Source organism: Urocitellus parryii, chromosome 9, assembly GCF_045843805.1.
Source record: "Urocitellus parryii isolate mUroPar1 chromosome 9, mUroPar1.hap1, whole genome shotgun sequence".
In the NCBI taxonomy this organism is placed as follows: domain Eukaryota; kingdom Metazoa; phylum Chordata; class Mammalia; order Rodentia; family Sciuridae; genus Urocitellus; species Urocitellus parryii.
Window position 1 is genome coordinate 95,976,357 of NC_135539.1, and position 22,898 is coordinate 95,999,254.

Below are 22,898 nucleotides of genomic sequence, written 5' to 3' on the forward strand. Positions count from 1 at the left end.
TTTTTATTTTTTATTGATTTTGAGGCAGGATCTCGTTAACTGCTGAGGCTAGTCTCGAACTCGGAGAGGTCCCGCAAACTTTCGATACTCCTGTCTCAGCTTTCCTAGCGAATGGGCAACACTTAATATTGCTTAAATCAAATAAGACCTGAAACATTTGGGATTACAGGCGTACACCACCGTGTCCCAGCGCCTTTCCTTTTTACACCCAGACTCTTTCATCCTAACTTAACCACCCATGGTATCTTTGGTTTTGTTCAAGTTCTCCCCTAAGACTAATTCTGTATTCGAAAAGAGTGTGGCTGGGAAGGCTGGATGTACAAAAGAAACCAAATTAACCACGAGCTGCGAGAACCTCGGTGGGCCTAGGATGGAATCACTCCTCCGCTACGGCGGTTCTTTGTCCACCTAAGTGGGAACCAATAAAGTTGAGCATATTCAAAGGGGGCCTAATCGTCCAAGGCGTGTTGGATAAGCCTGAAAAAAATAATATTACGAACTCCCTGAGGTTTTAGTTTTCTTCTCCATAGTAGTCCTCATCCACCTCACTCGTAGTACTCTTGTCTTGAGGAAAACGACGCAGTTTAGGCCGGGCGGGGAACATTTCGGGTGCGGCGAGAATGGCGATTGCTGCGGACAGCCTCGAGAAGGCCCCCGGTTCATGTGGTACTGGCGGCCGGAACTGAGGCCTCGAGATAGATGTAATGAAGCCCAGACCCGCCGCGTTCGTGGATAATAAACTCAAGCAGCGAATTATCCAGGTATATATTTTGCTTGTTTCTGCCTCGCAGCGGTCTCTAGTCTCCACCCCAGGGCGTTGCTTTTCTTTTTAAGGGCGAACCCGACTAGCTTCCTGCCTTATTCCCTCCTAGTTTGGGTTCGGGCATGGGGTCTGTCGACTGCTCTACTCCTTTGAGGGTGAGACAGGGCTTTCTCTCACTACGGTAGGGCGAAGAGTGGAATTCGCCTGACAGTGGTAATCACCACGTCTTGTACACAAACTTTCTTCTGACGCCCTCAGAGGGTCATAAAGAAAACGTTAATGAGCGGTTCTCAGAGAGGTAGCTGTCAAATTGTGAAACAGTAAGAAAGGAAGCACGGGTTAGACGATTATAATAGGTTCCTTACTTGCTTTTTTATTTTTATTTTTATTTACTTTTTAAATTAATTTTTGTTCATGTGACAGCGGAATTCATTGCAATTCTTATTACACATATAGAGCACAATTTTTCATATCTCTGGTTGTTACAAAGTATATTCACACCAACTCGTGTCTTCACACATGTACTTTGGATAATAATGTCCATCACATTCCACTATCATTTCAAACCCCATGCCGCCTCTCTTCCCTTCCCACTTTTTTTCATTTTTATAACCATTAGTAGAAAGCAATATGTGGCAAATGGTATGGTCAGCAAACAATCTGAGTTAAAAGAAAGGAGAGATATTCTTTCACCTCAGAGTTTGTGATCTATATACTTAATTTGTTTTGCCTTTACCTTATCAGTCACTCTGCAATCTCCTTTTTGGATCCTTTTCTACTGGCCTCGAAATGTTGGAAGTGGCCCCAGCCTCTGGTTCCTTGAACCTCTGACTTCCTTCCTCAGCTTCTCATTGCACTCTGGTTTCTTACCCCTCTTTCCTCCTCTTTCCACATTCTCCTCACTTATCTTTCTCTACTACGTGGTTACCTCATCCAGTTTTATTATCTACATATTCATGATTCTTAAATTTGTATCTACAGTCCAGGTTTTATCTTGGATTCCAGATTGGTATATCCAGCTGCCTAGTTGATTCTTTTCTTGAATGTCTGTCTAATAGCTATCTCCAACTTAACATGTCTAAACCAATCTTTTGATTTTTCCTCCAAATGTATGTTAGTGTTCTGGATTTCAGGAAATGACTCCACCCTCCATCCCATTTGTTAACAAAAACCTTAAGGATCATTCTAACTTTCTTTCACTCCCATATCCAATTCATCAACAATTTGGTTGGCTTTACCTTTAAATTAGTGTATATTCCATATCCAAGCACTTACAGTCTCTTCCTCCAACCATGCAATTCCAAACCACCAATCTCCTTGTTATATAATTGCAATAGCCATCTAACTGATGTCTTTGATTCTTCTTTTACCTAAAATCTATTCCCCACAGAGCAGCCAGAGATTGTTTTAAAGGCTAAATTGGAGCTTGTCAGAGCTCTGCTGAAAACCATTCAATAAGCCGTGTGCAATGGTGTATACCTGTAATCCCAGCAGCTCAGGAGACTGAGGCATGAGGATTGTGAGTTCAAAGCCAGCCTCAGCAATTTAGCAAGGGCCTAAGCAACTTAGAGAGACCCTGTCTCTAAATAAAATATAAAAAAGGACTGGGGATGTAGCTCAGTGGTTAAGTGCCCCTGGGTTCAATCCCTGGTACCAAAAACAAAACAAAACAAAATGCTTTAATGGGGTTTGGGACACCTGGAGTAAAATCCAATCTAGAAAAGTGCCTCTATTTTTCTGTCCCAATAGTTTCCATTTGCTCTCTCCCTTATTTACTCAGTCCTAACCACATTGACTTTCTTATAGATGCCAAGCACAGGACCTTTGTTCTTGCTGTTTACTCACTCTTGAATTACTCTTCCTATAGATAGTCCCACAGCTTACTACTTCACTGTATTCAGGTCACTGAACACTGTTGAATCAAGTGGTCTTTTCTCAGTCCTGCCCACAGTTGACTGCTTTTCAATTCTTGACATTATGAACTTTATAGTTTTCACTTTGGTTCATTGTAAAAATAATAGGTCTTATGGCTTAAAATGAAAGGGACAAAGCTGGGTGTAGTGGTCCAGGCCTGTAGTAGCAGCCACTCACCAGGTTGAGGCAGGAAGATCATTTGAACCTAGGAGTTTTGGGCCAGACTGGGCAATGTAGTGAGATTCCATCTTTTAAACAAAACAAAAAAGGGACAGATGGACTTAAAATGAAAAGAAGTCTTATCATCTTTGTTCTTTCTAGTGGTGACCATGGAGAGTTTCTATTTTCTAAAGATTTCTTATGCCTATACATACTTATATATTTATTCTTTTTTAAATAAGACATTTTCTTCTGCTTGATTTTTTTCCCACTTAGTGGCATATTTTAGACACCTTTCTATTCTGTTTCTTTCCTTTTTTAAAAAAATATTTTTGTTTTAGTTGTAGTTGGACACAATACCTTTATTTTATTTATTTATTTATTTTTATGTGCTGATGAGGATCAAACCCAGTGCCCTGCTCATGCTAGATGAGTGAGCTCTACCGCTGAGCCACAACCCCAGCCCCTCTGTTTCTTTCTTTCTTTCTCTCTCTCTCTCTTTTTTTTTTTTTTTTTAATGGAAATTAGACTTACATTTTGTGGTGCTAGGGATCAAATCCAGGTCCTCTCACGTTGTAGGCAAATGCTGTACACTGAGCTACATCCCCAGCTATTTTTTTTTTTTTTACAGCAGCTATGAGATACACATAATTAAGTATAATTTAAAATAACTGTAGCAAATGGCAACATGCTGTAGGAGGCCAGAGAAGGAGAAGATGAGCTAGAATGATCCAGTTTAGGGTACTGAATCTGTTGCCCTGTGCTTGGAAAAAAAGTTGTGTGAAGTGAGAAAGTCAGACTGGATATTAGCAAATATTGAAATACATAGGCTGATAGTCTAACTTAAATTCTGCCCCTTCAATGTATTATATGCTGCTTGACAACTTTTTAAGCCTCATTTAAATTATTTTACCTATAAAATGTGGAAGCTAATATCTACCTCATAAGAGTGTTTTAAGAGAAAGTAAAAGGCCTGAGAACAGTGCCTAAGATAGAGGTTCCCAAACTCTTTTGGTTCACAGGGACTTTAGGGTCTCAGTAGTTTTTTCATAGTACCTCTAGGTCACCAATAATAGGTAATCTGTTTATTAATTAGTGATGTTCAAGTAAGTTAGTAAGAAGTTAGTCCAAATTACTTTAGTAACTTTTTGAAAAACAATATACAAAAATCAAATGAAAATTAATATATTTATATTTCATTCTTAAATAATCAGTTATTTTTTTGGGGGAGGGAGGAGCCTTGGGATTGAACCCAGGAACACTTAACCACTAAGCCATATTCCCAGCCCTTTTTAATATTTTATTTAGAAACAAGGTCTTGCTGAGTTGCCTAGCAACTGAGGCTGGCTTTAAAAAAAATTTTTTTTTAAATTTGTTCTTTTAAGTTATACTTTATAGTAGAATGTATTTGGCATATCATATATACATGGAGTATAACTTCCCATTCTTGTTGTTTGTTCATAATATGGTGTTACAATGGTTGTGTATTCATATGTGAACATAGGAAAGTTGTGTCTGATTCATTCTACTGTCTTTCTCATTCCCAACAGTTTACTTCTGTATTCAGTTGTATTTGGGAACATTGGTTATAGTAAGCCCACACTCACTACTATAAAGCTGTCTAGTTATTAATATTCTTGTGTTGTAATGGTGATTAATATTGTTGATTAAATTCTGATTTCAAATTGATAATTATTTGGTGATTTTTAAAAATTATTTTGGTATACTTTATTAATAAAGAATTTAAAGTATAATGTTTTAATAACTTGGTCTCTTGTTTCTTGATAATCACAGAGTTTGAAATATTGAGTGTTTTATGTTTTTCATATTTTCTGTTTTAGTACCTCACCAGTAATAGATGTGGCAAATATGTGGACACTGGAATCTTAGCATCTGATTTGCAAAGAATGTACAGGTAAAAAAATGTAGTTTCTAGATCCTTGCTTCCCCACTTCTACCATTGTAAAAGTTTCCATCCAGCGTAAATTTCCAGTTGACATCAATGACTGCTAGCATTACCTCTTCAATCCATATGCTTTGGAATTCAATTCATGTTATATGATGTCTGTAAGCATCTATTATATGCAGTGAGCTGTCCTTTTCACTAGGGGTGTTGGCTACTTTTTACCTTTCAGCCTCTCACACTGTCTGATCAGGAGATAGAGATATTACTTTCTTTCAGGCTTCATTAGAAAAGCAAAACTGTCAGTAATGATCTCCTTCAGTTTTTTTTTTTTTTTTTTTTTGGTTTTTAAAAATATTTTTAGTTGCAAATGTTCACAATATCTTTATTTAGTTAGTTTTTTTAAGTGGTACGGGGGATTGAAGCCAGTGCCTCAAGTGTTCTAGGAAAGCACTGTACCTCTGAGCCACAACCCCAGCCCTCCTTCAGTGTTTTAATCTAGAAATATATCACTCACTCAGACTTTCCACTGAAGATTAATTTTTTTTTGTTTTTAATTCCACATCTTCTCTTTCTTATTTTTCATTGACTCTGCTTTGTTTTCAGTGTCTTTATTTTCTTTTCCTCCTTAGTCTATGAATTTGTTTGCTATAGACTGCTGTAACAAAGTATATTGAGTGGATGACTTAAATAATAAGTTTAATTGCTCACAGTTCTGGAGGCTAGAAGTCCAAGATGAAGACATCAGTAGGGTTTGTTTCTTTGTCTTCACATGGACTTTCCTCTGTGAATACCTATCTGTGTCCTAATCTTTTCTTATAAACACACCAGTCACAATGAATTGTAGCCCATCCATGTGACCTCATGTTATCTTAATCACTTCTAAATGCTCTGTCTCCAGTACAGTTATGTCTTCAAGTACTGGGGATTAGAACTTCAATGTATGAGTTTGTAGGAGAAACCCGTTCAACTCATTGCACAAGTTCTTCATGTTATTCCCCAAATTCTGTTCTTCTGGGCTTTCTTTTGATACTATGGATTGACCCCAGGGCTGCTTTATCACTGAGCTACATCCCCAGCTCTTTTGCAATTTTATTTTGATACTGGGTCTCACTAAGTTGCCCATGTTGGCCTTGAATTTGTGATCCTTCTGCCTCAGCCTCCTGAGTAGCTGGGATTATAGGCATGTGCCACTGTGCCTGGTCAGCATTCTAGGTTTTTTTCCTAACATATGCCTCAAAATTCTTGTAGCGTCTACCCTTTGCCCAGTCCCAAAGCCATTTCTACGTTTTTAGATATTTGTTGACAGTAGCAACTTAGCAGGACCCTATCTCAAAGTACAAAATGAAAAGAGGTGAGGATGTGGCTCAGCAGTAAAGCGCCCCTGAATTCAATCCCTAGTATAATAAAAAAATTAAAAAATAAATACAGTAAAACCATTCTTAGTGCATTACAAATGTGATAGGCTGGTTTGGCATAAGGGCCATAGTTTGGTAACTGTGAATTAGAGAGGAAGGCAGGCTTCCCAGTACCAACTCTTGTTTTAAGAAGTATGAAAAGAAGATAACTAAAAAGACTTTTTTAAAAATTTATTTACTCCACTTTTGCTTTTGCTCAATATTTCTTCTTTTTTTTCATCAAAATTTATTTCATGAGTGGTTTAAGCTTGCTGCTGTTTCCACCATTCATTCAATGAAATGTATGAATTGCTTTGCCACTTGGTGTTTTTTTTTTTTTTTTTTAAACAAAGACTTTTTTTTAACTAGAGATGGGAGTGAGGGAGTGGATCTAAAATAGCAGGTGGTGTCACTGGGAGAGGGCATAAAGGGGGGCAGAGTTTGGGGTATCAGCAAAAGAGAGCAGATCATGAATATTACCTTCACTCCCAGGTAACTCTTTTTTTTTCTTTTTCCTTAGTTGATAGTACAGTTACTCACTTAATCACTCAGGTTAAATACCTTGTTTTGTCTTCCTGTTTCTACCTAGCCATCCTCTCTTATGTGTACATTTACAGTAAGTCACCAAGCCTTGCTCTATTATCTTTTAAATATTTGGTGGTGGCTTTTCTCCCTCTTCTCCACCCATTATTGGTTTAATTCAGAGCCTCTATTTTTTTCTTTTCTTTTCTTTTTTTTTTTAAGAGAGAGAGAGAGAGAGAGAAAGAGTATTTGTTTATTTAGTTTTTTAGTTTTTGGCGGACACAACATCTTTGTATGTGGTACTGAGGATTGAACCCGGGCCGCACGCATGCCAGGCGAGCGTGCTACCGCTTGAGCCACATCCCCAGCCCTATATTTCTTGTTTAGACTTCGTTTCAACCTCTCATGCTTTTTTTTTTTTTTATGCCAGGGATTGAACCCAGGGGCACTTAACCACTGATCCACATCCCCAGCCCTTTTTGTGTTTCATTTTGAGACAGTGTGACTCTAAGTTGCTTAGGGCCTTGCTAAGTTGTTGAAGCTGACTTTGAATTGGTGATCCACCTGCCTTAGCCTCCCAAGTTGCTGGGATTACCAGCATGTGCCTGTCTTCAACTTCTTATGCATTTAGCTTGCCTTCCTCTCTAATTCATACTTACCAAACTATGGCCCTTATGCCAGACCAGCCTACCATGTTTTTAATGCACTAAGAATGGCTTTACTGTATTTATTTTAAATTTTTTTTATTGTATGAGAGATTGAACTCAGGGACTCTTTACAACTGAACCACATCCTTACCCCTTTTCATTTCGTATTTTGAGATAGGGTCCTGCTAAGTTGCTGAGTTTGGCCTTGTAACTGTGATCCTCCTGCCTCAGCTTCTAAGTAATTGGTATTATAGGCATGTGTAACTGCATTTGGATTTGGTTTTACATTTTTATTTATTTATTTATTTTTAGTGAGAGAGAGAGAGAGAGAGAGAATATTTTTTTTTTAATATTTATTTTTTAGTATTTGGCACACACAACATCTTTGTTTGTATATGGCGCTTAGGATCGAACCCAGGCTGCACACATGCCAGGCGAGCGCGCTACTGCTTGAGCCACATCCCCAGCCCGGTTTTACATTTTTAAATGGTTGAAAAAATATTTCAGAATATTTTGGGATACATGAAAATTGTGTCCATTAAATTAAGTGGTTTTGTTTATTTATGTTTTTGCTTTTGTGTTATAAAGGTAGAGTTCAGTAGTTTCATCAGAGACAATATGGCCTTTAAAGCCTAAATATTTGCCATCTGGCCCTTTTACAGAGTTTGCTGACCCCTGCTTTAATACACTGGTTCTCAAATCCATAGGTGCTCAGGCCTATTGCGACAATAGAAAATATAATGGTAGTCAGAACATTGAGTTTATTGATAGAATAAGTATGACTATGATAACAACAAGTGCAGACTGATATAAATGTGTTCCGTGGGCATCTCAGATACCATGACCACAATGTTCTTGGTGGTCTCAGTGAACCATATAAACAAGTTTTGCACCATCACAAATATTTGGTAGAACAACTGAAAGTCATGAAGAAGGGTGGGATTGTCTAGCACATAGAGTATCCAGCAATTAATGACCATACTCACTAAAGTGCCATACTATTCCCCAACATGTGACACCTCAAATCATCCCTCTAATTTTCAAAATGTCTTCTAGATGTGTTACCACCTCCACTGAAAACTACTCTTCTAAACCAGCCACACCACAGCTATCAAAGTAATCTCTTTTTTAAAATTTTTTAATTTTTTTAAAAATTTTTTATTTGTTTTAATTAGTTACACATGACAGTACAATGACTTTTTTTAAAGAGAGAGTGAGAGAGGAGAGAGAGAGAGAATTTTTTTTTAATATTTATTTTTCAGTTCTCGGCGGACACAACATCTTTGTTGGTATGTGGTGCTGAGGATCGAACCCGGGCCGCACGCATGCCAGGCGAGCGCGCTACCGCTGAGCCACATCTCCAGCCCTAGTACAATGACCTTGACATATCATACATTTAAATCAGATGAGATATAATTTCTCATTTTTCTGAGTGTATAGGTTGCAAAATCACATTGGTCTCAAAGTAATCTCTTTAGAGTGCTTATTCAACCTTGTTATGCCCCTATTTTATAAGCCTTCACTTGTCTTTTGAATCTACCAGTGATTTTTTTTTTTTTTCCCAAATGCTTAAAGGTCTCAAGATCTGGCCGGGCACGGTGGCACATACCTGTAATCCCAGTAGCTGGGGAGGCTGAGACAGGAGAATCATGGGTTCAGAGCTAGTCTGAGCAACACTGAGGCACTAAGTAACTCAATGAGACCCTGTCTCTAAATAAAATACAAAACAGGGGTGGGGATGTGGCTCAGTTGTCGAGTGCCCCTGAGTTCAATCCCCGGTACCAAAAAAGAGAAAGCAAAAAGGTCTCATGATCTAGTTCTTCCTGTCTGCCTGCCTTGTATTACATGTGCCAGTAATATCTAATAACAATTTGGAATCTCTCTCTTTTTCTCTTACAAACACTGTCTCTCCTCTCTTTCTTATATATACATACTCCATAATTGTCATGATTGCTTTCTGTTATTGCATGTCACCATAATATGTGTGTGTAAAATGTTTGTCCAACTAGGAAGAGTTATTTTTGGTGCTTTACCACTCAGCTACATCCCCAGTCCTTTCTTTTTTAAATTTTGTGTTTTGTGATAAGGTCTTACAAAGTTGCCAGATTGAGATCTTCTTGCCTCAGCCTGTGGAGTTGCTAGGATATGTTGACAGGTATGCACACCATAGTGCCCTGCATAAAGGCAGAGTTTTTATAGTGCCTGAATAGTATCTTCTTTGGGTTCCAGGCTCTTGGCTAGTTCTCCAAGGGAGGTCAACACTCATTTGATAAAATCAGAGGAGTTGAATGAATAAGTGACTGAGAGAATAAATGTCAGTTCCTAGACAGCTTAATTATCAAAGTGAAATTATCAAAAGAGGGGACAAGATTAGTTCTTTTCAGAGAATGGTACGGGGTCAGATGGAGGGGTTTATTGAGGAACTTCATGTTAATATTGTAAGATAGCACAGTGGCTTTGGAGAGAGCATTTGAAGTGCTCATTTATAAGGAATTCTTGTGCCCTTACTTAGTCATTTAAGTTTTTCTTTAGTACTTTCATTTCTTTCCTTTTTTTATTACCAGATAATATATTTACATAGTTCTGAAATTATGCTCACCTACTATGAATAATTTATAAGTAAAAATTTGCTGAGCCAGCAGGGTGCAGAATTACATGCTTGATTTATGGCTTTTCAAAAATGGGATCTCGGGCTGGGGATGTGGCTCAAGCGGTAGCGCGCTCGCCTGGCATGTGTGCGGCCAGGGTTCGATCCTCAGCACCACATACCAACAAAGATGTTGTGTCCGCCGAGAACTAAAAAATAAATAATAAAAATTCTCTCTCTCTCTCCTCTCTCATTCTCTCTTAAAAAAAAAAAAAGAATACAGACAACAATAAAGCAAGCCTGGGAGACAAGCAGAGAGGGCCTGCTCTAGATGGTAGAGAAGGCTGAACACTTTAAAAAAAAAAAAATGGGATCTCAAAGAAATTAGAGCCATTATTGCTAATTTCAGTATGGAAAGGGCTTTTTCTTTCGTCTTTGTCATTCAAATCATACCAAGATTTTATTCTGATAGGTTGAAAAATGTGTGCCAAAAATAGAAATAGATTCTTGGGTCTTCATTTAGAAGCAGAATAATGTAGCTCATTTTCAGAGACATTGAAATTGCTTTGTCTCATGTTAGTGATTATATTTAGTGAAATATAGCAGAATAATATGATTTATACCAGATCGTGTGTCATGCAGATTTTCCCATTTTATACTGTAGCATTCCTATCAGATATCAGGAGCTTTTGATTTTTCATATTATAACAGATACTTATTAAGTGCCTATTTTATATAAGGGCAGTTTCATATGCTATAGTAGATATGAAAATAAATGTAAATCAGAAATTCACAGTCCAGAAGTGGAGGAAGATAAACAGTCACCAGTAACTATAAAACAAAGGTTAGGCCTATGGATTAAGTTATATGACAGCATGGAGGAGACTTTTTTTTTTTTTTTGGTCTTGGGGATTGAAGGGAAAGAAAACTTTGTGTATCAATATATAATCCTTAGTTTTTGATATTTGAATATCACATAAGCAGTGCTATAAATTATGCTATCTATATATATTCTTAGTTGTTTTTTTAAATTAGGTTGGTAAAATGGTTTTGTTTTAGATCTTTTGTTTTAGATTCATGGTTGTACCTTGTGTTTTTAGTTACAATCATTTTCCAGTTCTCTTTTTAGTGTTAGGTATATGTTGATTGCTAGATGCTTTTGATTAAGTTTTATTAAGTTCAGTTCAGAAGAGTAATTCTGTTGAAAAAGGTAAGGATTAGTGTTCTGAATATTGATTGTCATTTGGTAGGTGTTTCTTCCTTAATATAAGGTTTAGTAGGTGACTATTATTAGCCTTTTTTATTGTCTTAAGGTTTGTGTTTTCAGTTTTCTCAAATTTTCATATGATTTGCTGCTAATAGAAGTATTTCAACTTACTGGTTTATAGCCCATTCCCCATTTAAATTAGTTAATTGATTTTTAAAAGCATAAACCTGTTTGGAAGGAAAAACTTTGTATTGATATATTCGTGTTACTTTAACATATTTTGCTCAGGTTCTTTTTCCATTGAGTTTTTTATTTTCTGAGATACGGTCTCACTGAGTTATCCAGGCTTTCAGATTTGTGATTTTTCTGCCTCAGCCTCCCAATTAAGTTGCTTTTTAAATTAATTAATTTATTTTTGCATTACTCCAGATTGAACCTAGGGCTTCATACATGCTCATACATGGTAGGCATGTGCTGTACTGTTGAGTTTTAATCTAACCGATAAATTGCCTTTTTTTTTTTTTTTTTTTTTACATCAGGGATTGAACTCAGGATCCCTTAACCATTGAACCACATCCCCAATCCTTTTTATTTATATATATTTTTTGACAGTCTAAGTTGCTTAGGGCCCTGTAAGTTGCTGAGGCTGGTCTTGAACTTGCAAACCTCCTGCCTCAGCCTTCCCAGCTTCTGGGAATAAAGGTGTACACCACTGCTCCATGCCAAAAATTGCTTTTTTAAATGGCCATGATTTAGTACAATATTTGCTTTATTTAAAGCTTTTTATTTTTATATATTTTCAAACTTGAGGAAAAATTGAAAGAATAGTAAACTTAAAGTTGAAAGAATAGCATATACAAAGAAAACCCATGTATTCCTTACCTATTGTCTGTTTTCAAAAGAACAAAGATTTGTGTGTGCATTTGTTGGTGGGGGGTAATATGGAATTGAATCCAGGACCTCCAGTTTGCTAGGCAAACACTTTAATGACCTACACTTTGTAGACTTTTTTAAGTTTTTTGAGACGTAGTCTCGCTAAATTGCTAGCCTCAAATGTGGATCCTCCTGTTTCAACCAGCAAAGTAGCTGGTCTGTGCCTCTAGTAGATCTGTTATAGTTAAAGCTTCATCCCAGGGTTTCATAAACTGACTTCCAGACCACTCATGTATAATCGAATCAAGCCTTTATTGAAGCACACCGGTGGCGGCTGACCAGAACATAAAGCTGTTCCCTGATCAGCCCCGAACAATTGCAAGGGCACTCCTTATAAGTCTGAAAACCGCAAAAGGGATGTTTTCGCGTGGTGGGGTGGGGGGTGGGGGGTGGGGGGTGTAGCCAATGCAAGCAAGCCAGGTTACAGAAGCGGGACAGTGCAGTCAAGCGGAGGGAAGCCTAACCAATCACAGTTATCCCAGTCACCCCAGTTAGAGAAACAGAGCCCTGTTACTCTAGTTACAGAAACAATACCCCATTAGGTAGTTCCGTGTTCTTAAAGGTTTCTGTAGCAAAAGGAAAAGAACATCTTGCCCCAGTCATGACTCTTTTACTTGGCATGGTTGTTTTACAGGATGAAGTCATAAAACAAAATGGAGTCACATTTGCTTCTACTACCACAGTATAAAGACTTTCTATTACATAACTGTAGTTCATTAATTAAAACTAGAAAAAATAATGGTTATATGATAATATTATCTAATTTGTATTCATATTTTGCCTATTGTCCCATTAATGTCCTTTATTGTTTTGTGGGTTTTTTCTCTACACCAAAATACATACTTGGTTGTTTTGTCTTTTTAGTCTCCTTTAATCTGTACTGGTTGCTCAGCTTTTCCTTGTTTTTCATGATTTTGACACTTGAAGATTATAACATAGTTTTTATATATTAAATCCCTACATTTGGATTTTTCTGCATTTCCCTTTCCCCCAGGGCATGCATATATGTGTGTGTGTGTGTGTGTGTGTGTGTGTGTGTGTATAATTTTTAAGAATTTACTCTGAAGTTATATAAATATTCTTTTCCTTATCAAGCTTTCATCTGTCATCTTTACTATATGATCTTGCTAGAAATGCTTAGCTTGAATTTAATACTGAGGAAATACAAAATAGATCTAGATTACAGGAAATTTTATGAATTAACTGGTCTGAGCCTTTCAAAAATGTCAGCGTCTGTTTGCAGAAGATCAAAAAAACTCCACCAAAAAACTGCTAGAGCTAATAAACAAATTTGGCAAGGTAGTAGGCAACATATTTCCTATATACCAACAATGAATCTGCTAAAAAGTAAATCAAGAAACCATTTCTTTGATAATAGCCTCAAAATAAAAACAAAACAGACAAACAAACAAACAAAAAAAACCCTAGGAATGAATCTAACCAAGGAGGAGAAAGACCTCTATAGTGAAAACTATAAAATCATGAAGAAAGAAATTGAAGACCTCAGAAGATAGAAAAACCTCCCATGTTCATGGATAGACAGAATTAATATTATTAAAATGACCATACTACCAAAAACAACATACAGATTCAATGTAGTCCCCATCAAAATATCAATGACATTCTTCACAGAACTAGAAAACAATCCTGAAATTAATTTGGAAGAATACCCAGAATAGATAAAGCAATTCTAAGCCAACATAGCAATGCTAGAGGCATCATAATACCAGACTTCAAATTATATTTCAGGGCTATGGTAACAAAAACTGCATGAATGGGCATAAAAACAGACGTATAGACCAGTGGTAAAGAATAGAAGACACAGAAATAAAAACCCTACCCATCTAAAGTCATCTGATCTGTTGACAGAGGTGCTAAAAACACATTGGAGAAAAGAGCCCTTTTAACCCTTTTAACAAATGGTGCTGGGAAAACTGGTTATCCATATGTAGAAGAATGAAACTTGACCCCTATCTCTCATCCTGCACAAAAGTCAACTAAAAATGGATCAAAGAAAGTGTAGGGTCAACACTGCAGCATATATGCACAGTCAACAACTTTCTCAATAGAATCCCTAAAGCTCAGGAAATAATGTCAAGAGTTAATAAATGGGATGGCATCCAATTAAATAGCTTCGGCACAGCAAAGGAAACAATTAAGAATGTGAAGAGAAAGCCTACAGAATGGAAGAAAATCTAGCTACTCTTCTGGCAGAGGATTAATATCTAGAACATAGGAAGAACTCAGTTTTTTTTTCACCAAAAAATTAAATAACCCAATTAATGAATGGGCAAATGAATTAAACAGACACTTTTCAAAAGAAAAAATACAAATGTCCAACAAATATATGAGAAAATGTTGAACATCATTAGCAATTAGGGAATTGCAAATCAAAACTTGAGAGATTTCATCTCATACCTATGAGAATGGCAGTCATTAAGAATTCAAATAATAATAAATGTTGGAGAAAAAGGAACCCTTTACACTATAGGTTGGATTGTAAATCAGTATAACCACTATTGGAAATTAGTTCAGAGGTTCCTCAAAAGACTAGGCATGGAACCACCACATGACCTAGTTTTCCTACTCCTCAGTATTTATCCTGAAGAATTAAAGCGGTCATACTACAGTGATACATGCTTACCCATGTTTATAGCAGCACAATTTATGATAGCCAAACTATGTAACCAGCCTGGGTATTCATCAGTGGATGAATGGATAAAGAAAATGTGGTGTATATATATAGATAATAGGGTTTTATTTAGCCATAAAGAAAAATGAAATTATGTCATTTGCGGGAAAATGAATGGAACTGGAGACCATTATGTTAAGCATAATAAGTCAAACTCAGAAGATCAGGGGTCATATGTTTTCTTTCATATGTGGAAGCTAGAGAGGAAAAAGAAAAAGAAAGGTGATCTCATGAAGATAAAAGGGACATCAGTAGGGAAAAAAGATAGGGGGTGGGAGGTAGGGAAGAAGTAGGGGAAGTGCTGAGGAGTGAGTGATTCCACATAACATTGTTATATTGTATGCATGTATAGACATGTAACAATTTCATTATATGTACAAGTATAATGTACCAATAAGAAAAGTGAAAGAGAAAAAAAATAATAAAAACATCTGTCAAAGAAAAGATGATTATAATTTAAATGAGTCTAAAGAGAACAAAGTGAATGCATGAACCTTGATTAGGCTCTAATTAAAAGAAAATAAAAATCTAAGAACAGCTTGTTTTTTGGTTTTGGTACCAGGGATTGAATTTAGGGGCACTTAACCACTGAGCCACATCTCCAGCCCTACTTTTATTTAGAGACAGGGTCTTACTGAGTTGCTTAGTGCCTCATCTTTGCTGAGGCTGGCTTTGAACTTGCAATCCTCCTGCCTCAGCCTCCTGAGCCTCCGGGATTACAGGCATGCACCACTGCACCCAGCCATCTAAGAACATCTTGGGGGAACAATTTGAAAAATTTTAATATAGACTCTATTAAATAATATTTTATCAGTATTAAATTTCTTTTTAAAATATTTTTTTAGTTGTAGATGGACACAATATTTTTATTTATTTATTTTTTGTGGTGCTGAGATTTGAACCCAGTGCCTCACGCATGCAAGGCAAGCGATATACCACTGAGCTATAACCAGTCCCAATATTAAATTTCTTGTGTGTGCTAATTTTACTATGGTTATATAGTTAAATATCCTCTTTTTACAAAGAGGCATGCTGATTTTTTAGGTGAAATGCCGGTAACTAATTTTCAAATGATTCTGTTAGTGCAGAGAGAAATAAAGTAAATGTAGCAAAGTGAAGATTTACTTTAGGTAAAGATTATATGGATATTCATTACGTTCTTTCAAAATTTTGGGATATTTGAAATCGCAAACTAAAAATATTCAAAGAAAATCAACTAGTTAAGTACAGAATAATACTGAGAGAATGCAGTGTATAAATATGAACTTAAAAATTCTTTAAAAATTGGTTCATGGCAATGTGAAGAGTGGCATGATTAAATATTTATGAAAAATCATGTGACCATTTAGATTGAGCTTAATGAAAAAAATATTGATGGAGACCACTTTACTAAACTTTTTTTTTTTTTTTAGTATAGATTATGGTCGAAGAAAAAGAAATGCTTTTAGGATTCAGGTAGAAAAAGGTGAGTCTTTTCTTGTTAGAGCTAAATCAATAGTTAATAGAACTGTTTTGGCTAATGCCATTTTTTTTTTCTTTCAGTATTCAGCATAATTAGTAGTGAGAAAGAAGTGAAGAATCTGGCAGAATTCGAAGATGAACATCTGGCAAAAAGAGCAAGGCAAGGTGAAGAGGATAATGAGTATGTATTATAAAATGGAGGATTTTTTTCCCCCTGAATAATCTGGCCCTGCATAATACTTATCTCTTCATACCTTGTCTTCTAGTTTTATTGGATGCTTACAGCTCCCCAAAGACTTCACATATCTTCTTTGTGCTTTTTTAGGGTGATTTTCTGTGTGGTATTCATTTTCCTTTCATAAGTTCCTACTCAGCTTGAAGAGTCAGTTGAAGCTAAGTGCAATGGTACACAACTGTAATCCCAGCTATTCTGAAGGTTGGGAAGGAGGATCACAAGTTTGAGGCTAGCCATGGCAATTTGTCAAGTCTGTCTTATCATCTTTATAAGGGAGACTGGGGATGTAGCTTTGTGGTAGAGCACTTGCCTAACATATGTGAAATCCTGGCTTTGACCACTGAGCCACATTCCCAGCCCTATTTTGTATTTTTATTTAGAGACAGAGAGTTGCTTAGCGCCTCGCTTTTGCTGGCTTGGAACTCACGATTCTCCTGCCTCAGCCTCCCAAGTTGCTGGGATTATAGGTGTGTGCCACCATACCCAGCAAGATGTTCTTAAAACACTCTTTTTTGGGAGGGTTCTAGAGATTGAACCCAGGGGTACTTTATCACTGATCTACACCCATAGCCCTTTTTATTTATTTTTTAAATTCTGTGATAGGGTCTTATTAAGTTGCCCAGGCTATCCTTGTGATTTTTCTGTCTTGGCCTCCCAAGTTTCTGGGATTACAGTTGTGTGCCACCATGCCTGGCGTTCTTAAACACTGTTTAGTGTTTCCTTATCTCCTGGTTATAGATACTTATTATAATCATTAGTATATCGTATTGCATTCAAATTATTTGGGTACCTTTTAGCATTATCAACAGAGCTGTCTTTTGTTACTTTTGCTTTTCTCTGCCCAAATATAATGCCAGATATATTAAAAGTTGTCAGTTAATTTTATCGCTTAAGAAATAATGTCAAGGCCATGCATGTGGGTATGCTTATGATTCCAGTGACTTAGAAGGCTGAAGTAGGAGGATTGCCTAGTTCAAGATCAGCCTGGGCAGCTTAGCCAGACCCTATCTCAAAATAAAGTAAGAAAAGGTCTGGGGATGTTGCCCAATTTTTTTGTTATTGTTGTTTGTTTGTTTTTATATTTTTTTGGGTACCTGGAATTGAACTTAGGGACACTTGATCACTAAGCCACATCCCCAGCCTTATTTTGTATTTTATTTAGAGACAGGTCTCACTGAGTTGCTTAGGACCTGGCTTTTACAATCTTCCTGCCTCAGCTTCCCATGCTGTTGGGATTATAGTTGTGCACCACCATGCCCAGCTTGTTGCTCAGTTTTAGTGTGGCCCCTGAGTTCAAACCCCTTTACTGCAATCAATCAATAAATAAATAAAAAGAAGGAAGAAATAATGTTGAGGGCTTTAAAGTAATTTAAGTTATCATTGAGATAGAATAAGCTGTATATTTTAAAAGTGTTTTTTGTTTTGACATATGTCTGTCTCACTAAACCATCACCATAAGCAAGATGCCAAAATTTCCCATCAACTTCAAAAGTTTTCTGGCTCCTCATTTATAATTCACTTTTCCTTCCATTCCTTTTTCCAAGCAGCTACTGATTTGTTTCCTGTCTGTGCATGATATTAATTGGAAACTGTTCTGTTGTTCTCAGTTTTATGAAAAAGAACTATGAAAATTATTTTCTTGAATGTTAGAATTCATCTAGGCTTAGAGTTTTCCTTTTATGAAGAATTTTTATAAATTTTAATAGATATGGTTTCTCAAATCTTATTCTTTTTTTTATTATAAAATTTTTTTTCTTAGTTGTGGTTGGACACAGTACCTTTATTTTACTTATTTATTTTTATGTGGTGCTAAGGATCAAACCCAGTGCCTCGCATGTGCTAGATGAATGCCCTATTGCTGAGCCACAACCCCAGACCCCTTTTCCTCTTAAATGTCAATTTTGGTGACTTTTTTTCATCACCACTAGTAATTAGAGAAATGCAAATCAAAACCACTCTAAGATTTCACTCACTCCAGTCAGAATGGCAGCTATTATGCATACAAACAACAATAAGTGTTGGTGAGGATGTGGGGAAAAAGGTACACTCATACACTGATGGTGGAACTGTAAATTGGTACAGCCAATATGGAAAGCATTATGGAGTTTTCTTCGAATATTGGGAATGGAACCACCATTTGACCCAACTATCCCTCTCCTCGGTCTATACCCAAAGGACTTAAAAACAACATACTACAGGGACACAGCCACATCAGTGTTTATAGCAGCACAATTCACAATAGCTAAACTGTGGGACCAACCTAAATGTCCTTCAATAGATGAATGGATTAAAATGTGGGATATATATATATATATATATATATACACACACACACACACACACACACAATGGAATATTACTCAGCAGTAAAAGAAAATAAAATCATGGCATTTGCAGGTAAATAGATGGAGTTAGAGAAGATAATGCTAAGTAAAGTTAGCCAATCCCCAAAAACCAAATACTGAATGTTTTCTCTGATATAAGGAGGCTGATTCACAGTGGGATAAGGAGGGGGAACATGGGAGACAACTCTAGATGGGGCAGAGAGGTTGGAGGGAAAGGGAGGTGGTGGGGGATTAGAAATGATGGTGGAATGTGATGGACAGTATTATCCAAAGTACAGGTATGAAGACACGAATTGGTGTGAGTATACTATGTATACAACCAGAGATATGAAAAATTGTGCTCTATATATGTAATAAGAATTGCAGTGCATTCTGCTGTCTTATAAATTTTTAAAAATTTACATTAAAAATATTAAAAAAATTTTTTCTTAGTCGTGGTTGGACACAATACCTTTATTTTATTTATTTATTTTTATGTGGTGCTAAGGATCAAACCCAGTGCCTCGCACGTGCTTGCTGAGTGCTCTACCGCTGAGCCACAACCCCAGCCACCTTTTTTTTCTTAAATGTCAATTTTGATGATTTTTTTTTTTTTGAGTGGTATTGGGGATTGAACCCAGAAATGTTCTACCACTGAGCTATATCCCCAGGCCTTTTTATTTTTTATTGCGAGACGGGGTCTCACTAAATTGCTGAGGCTAACCTAACACTTGCAGTCCTCTCACTTCAACCTCCCAAGTAGCTGAGATAATGGCAGGCACTACCATACCCTTTGAGTTGTGTTTTTAAATAAATTTGTCCTTTCATCTGAAGTGTGGAATTTATTGGTATAATGTTTTGCAGTTTATTCTTATTCTCTCTTTTCTTGGTGCTGGAAATACCACCTACAGCCTTGTGCATGCTAGGCAAACACTTTACCACTCAGCCTTATTTTTTTGGTACCAGGGATTGAACCCAGATGCACTCAACCACTGAGCCACATTCCCAGCCCTTTTTTGTATTTATTTAAGGACAGGATTTCATTGAGTTGATTAGGGCCTTGCCAAGTCGCTGAGGCTGGCTCTGAACTCCTTTTCTTTTGGTACTAGGGAATGAATCCAGGGGCACTTTACCATTGGACTACATCCCCAGACCTTTTTGTTTTTATTAGGGTCTCACTAAGTTGCTGAGGGTCTTCCTGAGTTGCTGAGCTTGGCTTTAAACTTGCAATCCTCGCATTTCGGCCTTCATAGTCACTGGAATTACAGATGTGGCCACCATGCCCAGTAGGAATAGTCTTTTTGTTAATTTAAATATCATCTAAAGAAACCATGCTGAGGAAGCTGGCGTTGTGGCTCAGCAGTAGAGCACTTGCCTCCCACGTGTAGCGCCTGGGTTCCATCCTCAGCACCACATAAAAATAAACAAAATAGAGGTACTGTGTCCAACTACAACTAAAAAAAAAAAAAAAAGAAAGGAAGGAAGGAAGGAAGGAAGGGAGAGAGAGAAAGAGAGAGAGAGAGAGAGAAAGGAGAGAAAGAGAGAAGAGAAGAAACCATACCATTCTGGGGTTATAGCTCAGTGGTAGAGCGCTTGCCTAGCATATGTGAGGCACTGAGTTCGATCCTGAGCACCACATAAAAATAAATGAATAAAATAAAGGTATTGTGTCCATCTGCAACTAAAAATATTTTAAAAAAGAGAAACCATTAAATAGAAGCAGAAACTGTTAGATATCAATTTTCAGTTATAATGGACTGAGACTATATTCTCAGTTTGTAGTTATTAGGAGCTAAACTAGTTTGATATATTATATGAAAAATTTCTTCAAGACTTCCCTTCTGAACAAACACAAAGTTGCAATTGGTTACAGGGCTTGAATTGTGAATTTGTTATTCAAAGTGCTTAATTAGCTTGCTGAGTTTGGTATTCTTAAAAGAGGCCCTTGGGTCTGATGGGAATTTGTATTTCACTTTTATTTGTTACTGGAATAAAGATAACTGCAATTTATTTAGCCTTTACTATGTACTAAGAACTTTGAGATGGATGTTATTTATTATTTTATAGATAAACTGATCCTCAGAGACTTTAGGTACATATAGTCACTAACTGGTTATTCTAGATTTTTGTATCCCAGTTTCTCTGATTTTAAAACTTGAACTCTTTTTTTTTAATTTTTTTTTTTTAGTTATAGATGGACACAATACCTTTATTTTGTTTATTTAGGTTTTTTTTCTTTAATATTTATTTTTCAGTTTTTGGCAGACAAAACAACTTTATTTTATTTTTATGTGGTGCTGAGGATCGAACCCAGCGCCCCATGCATGCCAGGAGAACACGTTACTGCTTGAGCCACATCCCAGCCCCCCCTTTTTTTTTTAATGTGATACTGAGGATTGAACCCAGTGTCTCATGCATGCTAGGCAAGTGCTCTACCACTGAGCCGCAACCCAGCCCATAAACTTGAACTCTTTACCACCATAATATGTTATCATAGTATATTTAACTTGCTTTGGGTAGTAATTTTTTAGGAGAAAAGCATTTAAAACATTTTCCCTCTTTTTTCTGAGGTATACTGAAAGCTATTCTGAGGATGATTCAATTGTGGAAGATTACCCAGATCCACAGGTAAGCCAGACATTTAATAGACTCACTGTGATTCTTTTTCCTTAAAATTGTGAGACTTTTTAAGGAAAAAATAATGATTAAAAAAGTGGAAAAAGAGATTTTGGACATTTTTATCAATAAATAATAGAATACTTGCTACATATTCTGTTGATGATGGATTAACCCATCCTATCAGTGTTTGTGTTTATGGTTAGTTATAAAGAGAAAAAGAAGGGAGTAGCCAGAAATAAGGGCAAACAGATAGAAAGAGAATTAATCATAAAATTGGAGCAAAGAATATATTTTCTGTCTAGGATTTACCAATGAATGGGCTTGACTAAGGAGATATGAAGGTAATACATCAAGTTACTCATAATTTGCCTTCTGTTTTTTCCCTTGATAAATCAGTTTTTGGATATATTAACCAAGTAATGATGACACACAATTATATTTGATCTTTCTTTGAATTGATGGAATAGTAGTGACTCCCAGTGACTACCTGTTCATTTCCATACTTGGTTCTGTTATATTTTTAAAAGTAACCATGCTTATTTTATTTAATCATCAATTATGAACTGGCCCTCCATTAACTTGGAGTGGTGGTGGGTGTACATATTTTTGAATATTAAATGCTTGTTTGTGAATCATCTTATTGTGAACACCCATATATTCTGACTATAAATATCAGAAGTTGGTGAAAGCAAAATGTAGAAACCTTATTAGTATGGTTAATGGAACTTTTCATGAATACCTGAGTAATTAATGGTAAAATCATGTTTCTGCCAGTCAGCAAATCACATGAACAGTTCGCTGCTCTCTTTATATCGGAAAGGAAATCCTGATTCTGTCTCAAATACTCCGGAGGTGGAGCAAAGAGAAACTACTACTTCAGCACCACGACTAACTAAAACAAGTTCCATTCCTTTGAAGACTCCTGCAAGAGAATCTGAGGGAGGATGGTTTATTGATAAAACCCCATATGGAAAAAGAGACAGCTTTTTCTTGGACCTATCAGATAATAAAAGTAACCATAAGAAGCCAGTATCTGATATCCAGGTATTTTCATAGTGAACTTTTTAGCCCTATGTAGTTGAATATGTTACAGTCTTTTCATTGAATTATTAAGGAGACACTTGTGTTTTATGGGTCTTAGGACTTTGTAATGCACGGAGTATACTTTGCACTACTGCTGTCATTGCCCTCTTAGCCTGAGCCTCTTTCTTGCCTTAAGTATTGAAATAAATGCTTTGGTTATATATTGCACAGGCAACTGAAATCCATCCATTCTTGTTCACCTTGGTTTATTCTTCACGCAGAGATACCTTCTTTGAGTTAAGTCAGGTCATTGGGGGCTGGGGATGTGGCTCAAGCGGTAGCGCGCTCGCCTGGCATGCGTGCGGCCCGGGTTCGATCCTCAGCACCACATACCAACAAAAGATGTTGTGTCCGCCGAGAACTAAACAATAAATATTAAAAAAAAAAAAAAAAAAAAAAGTCAGGTCATTGCCCTTTTCTTTTACAACCCTTCAGTTGCTTCTTTTAGTCTC

At 36.6% G+C, this 22,898-nt stretch overlaps 1 protein-coding gene across 1 annotated transcript in view; it reads left to right on the forward strand.

Annotated features, from left to right (window-relative positions):
• Positions 1 to 569: 569 nt before the first annotated feature.
• The window catches only part of Nvl (nuclear VCP like), a 113,293-nt gene continuing 90,964 nt past the window's right edge, over positions 570 to 22,898 (forward strand). Inside the window, exons 1-6 of the mRNA XM_026407153.2 lie at positions 570 to 761; positions 4,678 to 4,751; positions 16,137 to 16,189; positions 16,267 to 16,366; positions 21,315 to 21,372; positions 22,138 to 22,407. Of these exons, the coding sequence (XP_026262938.2) occupies positions 705 to 761; positions 4,678 to 4,751; positions 16,137 to 16,189; positions 16,267 to 16,366; positions 21,315 to 21,372; positions 22,138 to 22,407 (612 nt within the window). The 5' untranslated portion in view covers positions 570 to 704. The remainder of the gene's footprint in view (positions 762 to 4,677; positions 4,752 to 16,136; positions 16,190 to 16,266; positions 16,367 to 21,314; positions 21,373 to 22,137; positions 22,408 to 22,898) is intronic.